At 37.7% G+C, this 14,330-nt stretch overlaps 1 protein-coding gene across 1 annotated transcript; it reads right to left on the bottom strand.

Moving 5' to 3' along the window:
• Nucleotides 1–6,686: 6,686 nt before the first annotated feature.
• Nucleotides 6,687–11,872, bottom strand: LOC108678722 (TAF5-like RNA polymerase II p300/CBP-associated factor-associated factor 65 kDa subunit 5L). The gene is made up of 8 exons (XM_018167187.2): nucleotides 11,670–11,872; nucleotides 11,252–11,385; nucleotides 10,155–10,302; nucleotides 9,839–9,930; nucleotides 9,335–9,428; nucleotides 8,110–9,032; nucleotides 7,631–7,852; nucleotides 6,687–7,238 (listed from the first exon to the last, which is right to left on the bottom strand). The coding sequence occupies exons 1-8, from the start codon at nucleotides 11,736–11,738 to the stop codon at nucleotides 7,112–7,114; spliced, it is 1,809 nt and encodes a 602-aa protein (XP_018022676.1). The 5' UTR covers nucleotides 11,739–11,872; the 3' UTR covers nucleotides 6,687–7,111.
• Nucleotides 11,873–14,330: the final 2,458 nt, after the last annotated feature.

Below are 14,330 nucleotides of genomic sequence, written 5' to 3'. Positions count from 1 at the left end.
GTCAGAAGAGCAACTAGAGGACTCGGTGGTGGGCTGAGACAACATATTTGAAGGGCAGTCTCGCATGTTTGTTTGAAGTGGCGCGAGCTGTAGGTGCATGTTTACACAGAAGACCGGGAGTTGTCGCGCCGATCGTGTGTGGTGTTCAGTAAACCTATACAAACGTATTATTTGCGTACTGCTTACATTTGTTTAATGATTGTTTTTATGGTGGCTGGTATGTCGTGGTCATTCCCGACGCTGCGCGTTTGGACGTGTTGGAAGACAGACCACGTATAGTTACTACAAACATCAAAATCGGCTTGTTTTATCAAATTGGCTTTGGTTCTATTTCTATTCTGATGCATTTTCATAGAAGCAAAGTATTAGTTTTTTGTGTTGAAATGATATTCTTTCAAGTTTTTAACTAATATTACGATAAATGACTATGCAAATGCGTTTATCGATAGCGCCACATAAAGGCTTCGTATTTTTCAAGTCGGTTCTCTATTAAAAAAAACTTTAGAATTCGGATGAATACTCATCGACCAATGAACAAATATTTTAGCTTATGTTCTCTGTCGATTAGCTTTTGAAGATTGAGAGATGAAAGATGTCTAGGCAGTTAAACATCAATATTTTTTTAAATCCAAAGGCTTTTTTAACAAACGAAACTGACCTCATTTCGTGTTGGAGACTTCAATGCTCACGCTTGATTGTTATGTGAGTAGGGGCAACATTCGCTGCACCGACCGTGTTATTTGTGTGAAACATGAACATATCGGCACCTCATTATCTATAGTGTATGATTCTGCCGATGATAACTTATGCTCTACCGCTAACAAACTTAATTTATAGCTCTTATCATTTCTATCCTTAATTCAAACTTTCCAAACGCACAATATTAGACGAAAGATTGAAATAAACTGGTATACGAGACCTGATAAAGGTCGCATTCTATAACCAGAGATGGATGTTTATTATGAAGTCTGATAATAAATAAATGTACGTCAATAATTAAAGTTTAGCATTGGTTTCGTAGAGTTTGTGTTTTAACGGCTGCCACTAACTTCACCAAGACAACTAAAATATATATTTTTTAAATACTACCAACTTCTGCGAAACTTCCTGCAGACGTCACAATTTTCAATAAAATTCTTGTGTTGCCAACAGATGCCTTGAAATGCTTCTAACAAATCATTGCTTATCCGCTGCGATTCTTTGTCGCTGCAAGTTGTTTTTTCTTGGTGGTGGAACAGACGCTCCATTAACTGAGTCAAAGTTTGCTCGTCCCAAACACGATAAGAAGAAAGGTTACAAACAGGGTCTCAAACAAGGTCTTTATGAGGTTGCTGTGTCTTATGAATTCGAAGAAATACACGCAAGTTCCCCCTTTGCTTACATCTAGACGCGGCCTCTCAACTTCCCCGTTCTCAATCACTCGACAAACCATATTTTTTTTATTGCACGAGGCCAATTTTTATCTTTTCAGCGTCACAAAATGTGACATCTTCTCCGCGTAGAAAGATCTCAATATAGCGTTCACTTTCTCGGTGTTCAGTGAAGATGTTAGTAAACGAATGCGTTGTTGACGTCCAGCTCATCACACCAAATTTGTAGTATATCCCAAATCCCCGAAATCCTTTGATGTTAACGTACCTATACGCGCTGCCTGCGAGAGGCATGAATCAACCGTCGTATTATTACTGCCTGCATTTAATGCTTGAAATTACTGATTTCAGTTATTTCACAACACCAAGTTGTTTTTCATGTCTGGTTTTGATTAATTAATCAATTGCTTTCGTTAGGCAATCTTTTCAATTTATTTTCGTTGAATAACGTATTTTATTCTCGGATTGTTTTCCGGGAACGATTTTTTGGAATGATCAACAAGTAATCTTTTATGTTCTAACAAAACGAACAAACAACTATTTCATGCCACTTGTAACTTTCAGACTGTTTACCATAATTTTCATTTCGTATAGGCTCAATTACGTTAAAAATTACGCTCGACGATATTCTCACCGTTTTTTTTGCGACCACTTACGGCCGGAGGGTCGAGTCAATATCACTTATTTATGCTTGACAAACAAGGGCGGGCATCTAAAACATACGCCTCATTACTTGGTGAAATAAATACATGGCCACCCAAGACCACACTCCATTTAAAAATCCTCCGAGTTTCTTGACGCCGGTTAACAGAACCGGCTTCTATTGGATAAGAAACGTTATTCTTTTAAAATAGATACATTTATAACTTATGCTTAACCCGTTTATTGTCTTAAATTTACTAAAGAGAAATACTCGTTTTCCAAAGAATTTTATGCAAACCTTTAGCTGACTTGTTAGCTACCGTCAATGACACTTAAGTCACCCCAACACTTTTTTCGCCAGTCACAAATAGAAACAATCTATTTCATGAGAGAAGCTGAACCACAACTTTCAAGCGATATCGATACAGCTTTGTAATTATAATGCGGTAATGCCACCCTACAAATCGTAGTTCTGATCAATATTAAATGGTTCATACTTACGAGTGGCGAGTTAAATGCAGTATATGCTGAGTTGCGAGTTAAACGCTGTATATGCTGAATTGCGAGTTAAACGCAGTATATGCTGAGTGGCGAGTGAACGCAATATATGCCGAGTGGCGAGTTAAACGCAGTATATGCTGAGTGGCGAGTTAAACGCAGTATATGCTGAGTGGCGAGTAAACGCAGTATATGCTGAGTGGCGAGTTAAACGCAGTATTGGCTGAAAATTGTCCCGGTTTTTATTGCGAACCGGGACAGAGCCTGTTGTCTCGTCTCGTCTCGTCTCGGATTAAAAAAAATACCAAACGCAGGAGTCTAGTATATGCTGATTGGCGAGTTAAACGCAGTATATGCTGAGTGGCGAGTTAAACGCAGTATATGCTGAGTTGCGACTTGTGTGTAATTGAGGGTAAGTCAACTTGACCAGTGAACCGTTTCAGCTTTGAACTCCAAATTCTGCTGTCGGCGCCTATGTTTGTGGCTGTTATAAATCGGCTTGCCGTCAAATTTAAGAGTCTTCTATGCTAATCTCAATTGCGATTTTAACCGTAAATTTAATCTATCCTACGTATATTTGATAACGTTTCTGTGCATGGGTGTTTGATGCCTGGCGTCACAAATACATATGGGCTGTTGGGTGGGGCTCGTAAACGTGATACTTTTCGTGTCAGTGTATTGCTTGGAAATTTCATTTTTAACATTAAAATTTTTTTAACTTTCAAAAATGAAGGTGCGAATCAGATTTACAAATTAAAATTTAATTTTTTCTTCAGCGTGAATTTTATTCATAAAGAACCGTTCATATCCATTGGTTTAAAAACGGGATTTCATCGGGAGTTTCATGCAGAATGCAAGTTCGAACGGGTCTCTTATATTACGGTTATTTAGTTTAAAATTTATATTGTTTTGAGATGATGGGGTTCCGAAGGACGGGATTTGGATTAAAGGATTCTCAAATTTCATGAGTAACCTAGCCTCGGGTAACGCGGGCTAACCTGCTAGATATTCAATAACTTGCATACTTAAACTTGCCGAACTATCGCAGTGAGACAATTCTTTGTCTACATTGATTATAAACCGTTAATTAGATACTCCAACTTTGCAGATATTCTTTCGCGCTAACGTCATCTGCAGCTAAATTTTATAGAATTTATGATTGAAAACTAAACGAAAAATATTGCTAAGTTCTCGATTATTCATTCAATTGGTCATAATAACGTTTTCCGACAGGTTGTCATCTTGTGCTTTGCGTCTGTATTTTTTAGAGAGCCAACACGTGTAGAAAGCAATCTATATTTAGAAAAGGTGATCAGTAACGACGAAGCAATTTATAATTGATTACTCGCCTCTCATGATAAAAAATCTAAGTAGCATCGAGACATTTCCTGCAACTTGCTATGTACTTGTGTACAACCTGTCTCTTATACACATCTAGATGTGTATAAGAGACAGGCTATGTACTTGTGTACAACCGTGCTTCACTTCATGCCTTTGCTATGTACTTGTGTACAACCGTGCTTCACTTCATGCCTTTGCTATGTACTTGTGTACAACCGTGCTTCACTTCATGCCTTTGCTATGTACTTGTGTACAACCGTGCTTCACTTCATGCCTTTCCTATGTACTTGTGTACAACCGTGCTTCACTTCATACCTTTGCTATGTACTTGTGTACAACCGTGCTTCACTTCATGCCTTTCCTATGTACTTGTGTACAACCGTGCTTCACTTCATGCCTGTGCTATGTACTTGTGTACATCCGTGCTTACTTCATGCCTTTCCTATGTACTTGTGTACAACCGTGCTTCACTTCATGCCTTTCCCATGTACTTGAGTACAACCGTGCTTCACTTCATGCCTTTGCTATGTACTTGCGTACAACCATGCTTCACTTCATGCCTTTGCTATGTACTTGGGTACAACCGTGCTTCACTGCTTCACTTCATGCCTTTGCTATGTACTTGGGTACAACCGTGCTTCGCTTCATGCCTTTGCTATGTACTTGGGTACAACCGTGCTTCACTTCATGCCTTTGCTATGTACTTGCGCACAACCGTGCTTCACTTCATGCCTTTGCTATGTACTTAGGTACAACCGTGCTTCACTTCATGCCTGTGCTATGTACTTGCGTACAACCGTGCTTACTTCATGCCTTTGCTATGTACTTGCGTACAACCGTGCTTCACTTCATGCCTGTGCTATGTACTTGCCTGTGCTATGTACTTGCGTACAACCGTGCTTCACTTCATGCCTTTGCTATGTACTTGTGTACAACCGTGCTTCACTTCATGCCTTTCCTATGTACTTGAGTACAACCGTGCTTCACTTCATGCCTTTGCTATGTACTTGGGTACAACCGTGCTTCACTTCATGCCTGTGCTATGTACTTGTGTACAACCGTGCTTCACTTCATGCCTTTGCTATGTACTTGCGTACAACCGTGCTTCACTTCATGCATTTGCTATGTACTTGGGTACAACCGTGCTTCACTTCATGCCTTTGCTATGTACTTGTGTACAACCGTGCTTCACTTCATGCCTTTGCTATGTACTTGCGTACAACCATGCTTTTTTTATTCATGCGTTCGTGTAAACTGTGCCTTACTTATCGCCTTGAAAACAATTTTCCTATTCATGCCCAATTTCCCAACTTGCTCACTATGATTGCTATCCACACTCTTCACCCTATCCAGAAGATTATTTAAACAACTTACCTATTGCGTTTAACGGGACTAAAATGTCGTACTAAATTTCCGTCAGTTTTAGGTATTGAACGAAGAACCTGCATCTGAGATAAAATTATCGACAAATGGGGAAATAAGTAACAATGCATACTAAGTGGCATCAAAATATTACGTGTTAATGTAGTGCAAATGTGTCGGTTATTGCCCAAGGGCCCGGATATAAATAAAACACCATTAGATACGATGTTAATAAATCATGTTCAAACGTGTTGAAAAAAAATCTAAAAACACTTTTATTCGGTTCAAGATGAAATTCATTCTAAATGATACAGCATTTCAGAAATTTCAGTAAATTTAGAACATCGACCTCTTAATAAACCGAATTCGTGAAAACTAGCAATCATGATATTTTCCTCCAAGATAAGATCAACCAAACGTAATAATGCAATAGCATTCATTTAATGATCTCTAAACAAAAAGGTTTCTTAGAAGACCGCCAGAATTCAGCTAAACGTAAACAGTCATCATTTATATATTTATATATACACTATATATTCAATATATATATATAATTATACAAATACATTTGTATACATATATACAATTCTGCGACTTGAGCTACAGAAACAGATCGTATAAGTCCATGTTGGATTATTTAAAGGATATTATATTCATTATTATAATTTAATAATTTCAATAAGTTTCACGTTTAATATCATTCCTTCTCTCGCGTGGACAACTCATTTGTCTTACTTAGTCATTCAAACCTTACAATCAGATCTTACATAGTTTTCAACAAAATCCGAACTCGAGGTTTGCTGCAAATTACCCTAAAATCTTAGCTCTATTTCTTTAATAATCACGAAAGGTAAGGATAATCACAGGTAATTTATTTCCAACAATGCGCTAAGAGTTTTGGTGTGGAGCACTAATACTTCACAGCGTCGTGAAGTATTAGTGCTATTTAACAAAGATAATTGCTTAGCTTTAAACCCAAAAACAGAAGCACTTGTCATTAAAAAATGACCTGTCTCGTTTGATGTAAGTACTCTTATTCCAGCTTTTAGGCGGTACATGAAATCGGGATATTATACTAATGTTTTTGATATTAAAAGACTTTTGTGTTTATGAGGCGGCAAGAAAAAAGCTAATTTTTCAATATCTAATAGACTTTCATCCTCGTCGTGCTGTTACCATAGGGTGAGACTCTCATTTTATTTATGCTCGTTACAGATGCATGCATGACGGGCGGTATATAATAGCTACATAGACTTTATTTCACTTAAGTGACAGTATTCCTCTTAATACTCCACGATAAACAATACACAAGCATAAGTTGATCAAATGTGGTTTATCATATGTCGATCAAATGTGTCCGATCATACTTCAATCAAATTATCTAATGCAAGAACATAATGATTACTTTGCGCTGCCTGAAGTTTATCGGTCAGGTCTCTGCACCGCGACCGCAGCAATGAAGTTGTTTATTATAAGGCTATTGTGTCTACGAGGCGGCACGAAAAAAGCTCATTTTTCAATCTACAATAGACTTTCATCCTCTACGTGCTGTTACCATAGGGTCTCACTTTATTCATGTTCGTTACAGATCCATGCATGACGGGCGGTGTAAAATAGCTACATAGAGAGACCATATTTCAATCAAGCGATAGTATTCCTCCTAATACTCCACGATAAACAATACACAAGCATAAGTTGATCAAATGTGGTTGATCATATGTTGACAAATGTGGTTGATCATATGTTGACAAAATGTGCATAATCATATGTTGACAAAATGTGGTTTATCATATGTTGACAAAATGTGGTTTTTCATATGTCGATCAAATGTGTCCGATCATACTTCAATCAAATTATCTAATGCAAGAACATAATGATTACTTTGCGCTGCCTGAAGTTTATCGGTCAGGTCTCTGCACCGCGACCGCAGCAATGAAGTTGTGCTTGGTGAGCGCAGCGTGCAGCAACGTGGCGTCCACACCACACGTCACGCTGTGCACTTCACTCGTCTCTGCTTCTCTGTCGCTGAGAAAAACATACCTATTTATTCGTATTTTAACCAAATAAAAAACTAACAATGATCTGAATAGTAGTTGTATGGTCTATCAGCGCTTCAGATGTCAAGATATTTCGCATCGAAAGTTGAAAATAGCCCTCACCAGCAAGGAAAGAAGGCCTAACTTCGTGAAAATTTCTCGAATCATCTATCAACCACACTGGGATGGGAGCTCTCTCAAGTGCGTTAAATAAATTCAATAGAATCTCTGTTAAATTCAATAGAAAGAACTTCTGATGAGTATAGACATATGTCAGAAGACCCATCAAGGGTCTTCCATAATCTGAATCTGGCAAAAGTTTTCGTAAGAAATCATCGCGTTTATGATTTATTGCTTGTTTGATGCATGGTTTGGCGGTACCTTGTGTCCGCATCGATGGCGATGGTGCGCACTAGTCCGTCCATGGAAGAGATGACGAGGAGCAGCGAGTCCAGCGACCAGCTGAGCGCGACGACGCTCTCGCAGTTGCCGGCTGACGGGCCCGCGTCACTGGTGTTCGGGTAGCTGATGTCAGCAATCACCTTGCCCGCTGACAGATCCCATACAGCCACGCTGCCGTCACAGCTGCCTGACGCCAGCAGGCTGGAAAATAGACACTCGTTTGGACAATTGACGCAATGATCTTTAATACTGCCGAAAATATCATTCGTTATTGCTTATTGGTGCTATCCTTAATTAATATCTTTAATTTTGAAGGAGGAAAGATGCATGGTTCTTAAATTAGATTTCATTGATTCATATACGACAGTCCAAATTGCACAAAAAAAATTGTTCGAGAACATTGAATATATAAAAGAGAGCAATTTATGTGATATTCGAATTGAACAACAATGACGTACCGGCCGTTCGGCGAGAAAGCTAGGCTGGTCACAGGCGCTGTGTGATGCAAGAATATTCTGACGGCGCAAGCATCTGTGATCTGCCACAATCGTACACTGTGGTCCCACGATCCTGTAGCTAAATAACTACAATTCGAGTGGAAGGCAACCGCATTCACTGACGCAGTATGACCAGCAAACACCCGCAGAGGATGCAAGTATTCCAAGTTCCAGAGTCGTGCAGTAAGGTCTGCCGAGCCAGTTGCGACGTGAAGGTCACGAGCTGAGTTCGTGACTCTAAACACAGGATAATTGTGACCGGAGTATTTAGCTACACACTCGCCGTCCGACAAGTTCCACAGCCGCATGTATGTGTCTTCTGAGACGGTTACCAGATGAGAGGACGAGCTAGTAAAATCCATGTCAAAAACTGGCCCTGAATGACCTCTGAGCGATAACACTTCTCCGCCACTAGCTTGTTTACGTGACCGACTGCTGCTTGTTGCTGTACCAGAAGCAGAACTTTCTTCCTTAAAATTACCATCTTTCACGGGCTCATCAATTCTAATTTCGTCACACGAGAGATAAGTCGTCGCTTTATTCTGTTGTGACGTATGTGGCCAGTGGGGAGTCAAAGACCAAACTTTTACTACGCTATCCTCAAAGCCACAAGCTAATATATCAACTTGAGGTGAGATGCTTGCACAGCACACGCCATTGTGGGCATTAAGTACGCTGTATAAAGCAACGGAATAGCCAGGGTGTGGGAGTTGGCGGGTGTTTGAGATGACGGCCTCCACGGCCGCTAGCTGCTCAGCACTGCAGTCCCTAACAGACGTGGAACAAGCGCCCGGTTTTTCCTCCTCTTTCTCTTTATTTTCGCTGAATAGCACAGAAGGAACGAGACCGTCGTCAGCTTCCACGTCTATGTAGCGACTCATAATCTGAATGTAATTAGAACATATAAAAAAAATTATAGAAGCTAAGGGACTACCTATATTCGGGAAGAATCTTCATACCTGGTCCAGTATTTTTCTCTGTAGTCAAAACTATCGAAGTTTAAAGGAGCCCAGCTAGATCAAAGCTCAGATAATTCTTCATTGTTTTTAATGTTGTATGGTGATTACAAAAGACTGAAACAAGAATCAAGCGTCTGAATGGAAGTTTTTATCGCGCGGCGCAGTGTCATTGGCTGTAACTTATTAAGATCTATATTCAACAATAAAATATGAACAATTCAACAAACCTGTAAAAGAGTTGGGTTGTTACCAGAACGCAGATAGCGTAGCAGGTATTGTAAGGTGCTTGAGTCACTCACGTGCACCAGATACTTCCCACTTCTGCAAAACAAGGTCAGAAGTCAAGAACTAATATTGAAACTTAGCACAACATAAATAGATCTAGCAACAATTTATAGATTCTTTCTAGATTAGATTTATAAGTAAAATATGTATTAGTATTTTTTAAATAAAATATCGGAATAAAACGTTGCATGATCAGAAAGCAATTAAATATATACAACATGCCTAATATGCAAGTAATGGCAGTGATGCTAGGTTATGGTTAAAGATAGAGGTAATCCCTCAGTGATGGAGATAATCACTAATTTCCAACAGTAGCTTACAGAATTGAGCACAATTTTAAGATTATTAATAGCAGACTGGCGGTCAGTTAGCAGACCAACTTTTGTTTGTATTTCTGTGTTTTATTACATAATTATATTATCAAACACGGTAGATTTGGCACTTACTTGAGGCAGCGAATTACTGTCTGGCTGGCATCTCCTGTGGTGCTCACAAGCTGTCTCAATGTGAGCTCATACTCACGGTTCACACGAAAAACCTGAGTGATGAGATATTGATGATTAAATTCCTTTATTAACTTATTTCCCTAAATGATTGTTTGATATGATTGATAATCAAAGACCCACTAAATATAATTCTACATATTTTGCTATACTTGGTCCTAATTACATAATATATCACTTGAATATTTTACAAAATACATTCTAAAAATCATTACCGTAGCAGTGACAATTTCAAATAGAATTTCTGAAATATAGTAACCTGGCAGTTTTTGTTAAAGAAATTGCTGGCAGCTGATTTTCCAGATGATGCTCCCAGCTCAAGGTAGATGTGAACAAAGAGAGGGAACAGCAACTGAGACAGCTCCGAGCGGCATGGCTCACTAGCTTCCATCATCCATGCCTTCAATCTGACAACAGAAGAAAAATTCTGCTGAAATGTGACAATTGAAATAAATTAAGTTATCTAAAATTTATCTGAAATTGTTGATGATGTGAAACTAGCATCCCAAATAGCACTAGAAGGAGCTGCAATGTATTCAACTAGACTATTGGCGGAACATTCTATTATACTTTCTCATGACCTTACATTAGCAAAATTATAATTCAAAATAATCAGAGCATAGCATAGGGTGAGGAGCTTTTATAGAGGGCCATATATTTCCAACTAACCACAATGAGGAATTATATACACGTGTTGATGGCCAGACCAAAAGTCTTATCAATGCTAGACACTTGTACATCTGCCCACAATGGTAAGTTAAATCAGATGATTTCTAAGAATAACCAGACTTGGTAATTGAGAAGAAATTCATGACTGCATATAGAGCATTCATGTAATATGCAGGCTTTATGCAAGACTAAAAAATATAACTCAGTACTCACGGCAGTGAGTGACAGAGCGCATTTTCTTGTGCATAAATCAGTTTTCATTGCGATTAGTACAGTGCATTAGAGCTAAAGATGTATCTTTCATACAGGCATGCCCGCTTCTTAAAATTGACAAAAACGTGAAGTCACTTAAAAAATATAACTCAGTACTCACGGCAGTGAGTGACAGAGAGCGCATTTTCTCGTGCATAAATCGGTTTTAATTGCGATTAGTACAGTGCATTAGAGCTAGAGAAGTCGTATCTTTCATACAGGCATGCCCACTTCTTAAAATCGACGAAAACGTGAAGTCACGGACGGACGGGCGGACGGACAGACGAACAGACAGACAGACGGACATGGCGAGCATAATAGTGAATTTTTTCTATAAAGAGAAAATGCGCTAAAAAGAAGGTTTCCAAAGTTTTCAAGACTTCTCTTGTAAAGGAAAAGAAACAGTATAATTGTGTAGCTGTCAAAGCAACACACCTTGCAAACTGATGCTCTATGTGCAGATGACTGGCAGCAGGTGCAGTGTAGCTAAGGCTGTTGGGTGTTGAGGACTCCAGCAGTCCGAGCATTCCAACTTCCCGCTCTGATGCTTCGCTCACACTGCTAAATACCTGCAAATTAAAAAATTGCTCATTACTTTAATATTCCTCATAATTTAATCAATAGAGGCTAACACATTTTTAGTGGTCTTATCTGTATTTCAAAATTGTTACTTTTATGTAACTGGTTATAATTTTGTCAGCATAAATTGCTGCTAATATCATTGAACCTAAAGCTAAACTCCTACCAATTACGACCAGAAATATGGTGGCAAAAAATCTACTTTTTTTTAGCAGTGGAATAAATATATTTATTTATAACAAGGTGAAGGTTACAGTACCTCATTCAAGCTTACCTCATAGTTTCTCTTTTTTAGATATTCACTAAGACTATTTTGAATTTTTTCAACTTTTTCCTTTTTCATTTTACACTTGTTATGTTAAGGAAAGTATATCTAATGATTCAGTATTAGCTACTGTGTTACACTTAAATGTACAAACTGCAAATAAATCAAATTAACAATTTGTATTTAGATATTTCTCAGTTTTCATCTAGAAGCTAAAATGATCATCAGTAGGAAAAAATAATTTCATGGGTGATTTTCAGAGTAGAAGTTAACAGAAAAAATGCACAGATTTCCCTAATTACAACACTTCTTGTTGTTTGTCTGCTACAAATCTTAGGTAATCAATATTGACACACTTCTACCTGTCAATCCAATCGATCTGAAATTTTGCACACTTGTATAAAGTTGGAGACAATGCTTGAATCAATTGATAGAATAAATAATTTAAAATATTTAAATTTGTTCAATATCAAATAAAGATTGTAAAAAAATATATTTTTTAATAATAAAGAAAAATGTAAAAAATAATTTTTTTAATATAAAAGCAAAATGAAAAAATAATTTATTTCAAATATTTGAAAATAAAATAAGAAATTCATTGTACATGTGTAATATTGGAGACACTGGCTTCTTTAGAAGTGTTGTCTTAAAAAAGTAATTTTTAAAAGCATATTAACTATTTTTCTTTAAGAAATTGGTCAAGGGCCAAAGGAAAAGGTGAAATTAACCACAATCATTGGTGTTTTTGTCATTTGTCAAGCATTAATGGTAACAAGTGGCTTCTGCCTTTTGCTTTTAGTGCTTTATTTGTCAACTTGGAATGCAGTGAATTAGCAAACATCAACAAATCATTGGTAGCACATTAGCATCAAACCTATGTCATCAGAAGATTTTGCCAGCATTCCACACTCAGGAAGATTTCGGTTTTTGGGAAATATTCCGCACAAAATGGGCTTCCTGAAATCACTGAACCATAAAGTTAGCACAGGGCTATCTCAAAACTTTTCCATACAACACAAAACAATTTCAATACTGCGCAGTGCTGCATAGAACCGCACAGTTGCAGGACGAAATGTGCAGATTGGAAAATTAGATTGGAAAATGAAACCATAAATACCTGCACACCTGCTATATACCCTACATCTGTCTGCCTATGGCCAGCACAGTACTGTCAAGTGTCAACACTATTCTCTTTGCCACCTTGGAATATCAAGCAAAAATTTCCTTAAATTACAGGTAAAAAACATCTTTCCAGAGCGATTTTTTAAATTGTGGTTGAAATATGCCATTTTTTACTGAATAATCTAAGAAAAAGACTATAAGATGCTGAGACCAGGTAAAATTTGCCAGATTTACAAGCATTTTTGTTAAAATCACAGTTTGCTTTTGGTCCTAACTTTGCACACAGCACATTGGCTTTTTTAAATGTATTTTTGTTTCTTGACAAAGAATCATTGAGGTTTAGATAATTCTGGTTACAAATTCCTAATAATAGTAGTGACACATTAGGCCAAGAAAAAAGAGGATTTTTGCAACAAAAAGAACAAATATGTAATAAAAATCAACAAAGTTTGCATAGTCATCTGACATCTGTCTTTCCTGATTCATTTGCTAGAAAATATCTTTTCTGGATTCTCAAATCATAAAGTACTATCAAAGCAAAGATCCCATTTGATTTTATCTAGCAATTTATTGAAGGAGAGCTTCATTACATTCAGTGCACTGAAATGACTGAATGATGGAAAATCTGCAGGCGGCCTGCTAATTCTGCTTATCTGCAAATTGCAATGAGATGAGCCAGCTTGTGCCTGATGAGGTAGTGCAGTTGTGACTGTGAGATTAAATTTGTTAACATTTTGGAGTTTCTAAGATCTATTTTATGCTATACGGTACTTATTTTAGTAATCCAATTATTACTTTGTGAATGTAAAATTTTCTGTGTCAAATCCATTTTCATAGACACTAAGCTAGTGTTCTGCCAGTCACAGTTGGTCTTGTTTAGTTGTTGCAATTTGGATTAGTTTCACAGTGGTAAAAGATGGAAAAGACAATGGCATAATTGTTATCAAATAAATTAAAAATGGTTAACTTTCAGAGTTCTGAGAAGATTGAAACAAATAAAAGAAATAATTAGTCATTAATATAAATCAGTTTTGACCGTTTTGTATCCTTGAGCTTGAATTGACTAGTTATTTCATTTACATGTGGAACAGCCTCCCTGATAGCATCTGGCTGCGATCCTGTCTTACCCCATTTGACTATACTTTACTGGTCTACTTCTAGGACTAGGACTCAAAAATGATATTCAGGAAGAGTAAAAAAGTCTGCTTTGACACCATGCCAGGCCATGCCCACAGCAACTGTTTTCATGGCAAACAGCACGATTGTAAACTGAGGTCGTCATCGCGTACGACGGGCATAGTGGCAAAGCAGAGAGTTTTTTAGACTCTCCTTCAAGTTCAATAGGTAATAGCTAGATATATACATCCTGCATAGCATAGCATAGCAATGTAGGCCACATCAGGCCTACACTGCAGCGCCGAGATCACTATGTTATGTAATACAATACCCAGACTCAACAGTAGTGATGTCTGATGTTAGTGTTTAAGTGTTGTTTAGGGTCCAGGACTTCCGACTTTGCACAAACTCAAAGACCAAAGAAGCAGAGGC

The sequence above is a fragment of the Hyalella azteca genome, unplaced genomic scaffold (assembly GCF_000764305.2).
Source record: "Hyalella azteca isolate HAZT.00-mixed unplaced genomic scaffold, Hazt_2.0.2 contig15162, whole genome shotgun sequence".
Classification (NCBI taxonomy): Eukaryota; Metazoa; Arthropoda; class Malacostraca; order Amphipoda; family Hyalellidae; genus Hyalella; species Hyalella azteca.
This window is presented reverse-complemented; position numbering and strand designations above follow the sequence as displayed.

What these genes read in the sequence shown, in the direction of transcription:
- LOC108678722 (XM_018167187.2), bottom strand. Translation starts at nt 11,738, where the DNA reads ATGAAAAAGGAAAAAGTTGAAAAAATTCAAAATAGTCTTAGTGAATAT. An exon ending in ATAGAGCATCAGTTTGCAAG is followed by an intron (nt 10,303 to 11,251) that starts GTGTGTTGCTTT and finishes TTCTGTTGTCAG; the next exon opens with ATTGAAGGCATGGATGATGG. An exon ending in TCTTTAACAAAAACTGCCAG is followed by an intron (nt 9,931 to 10,154) that starts GTTACTATATTT and finishes CTCATCACTCAG; the next exon opens with GTTTTTCGTGTGAACCGTGA.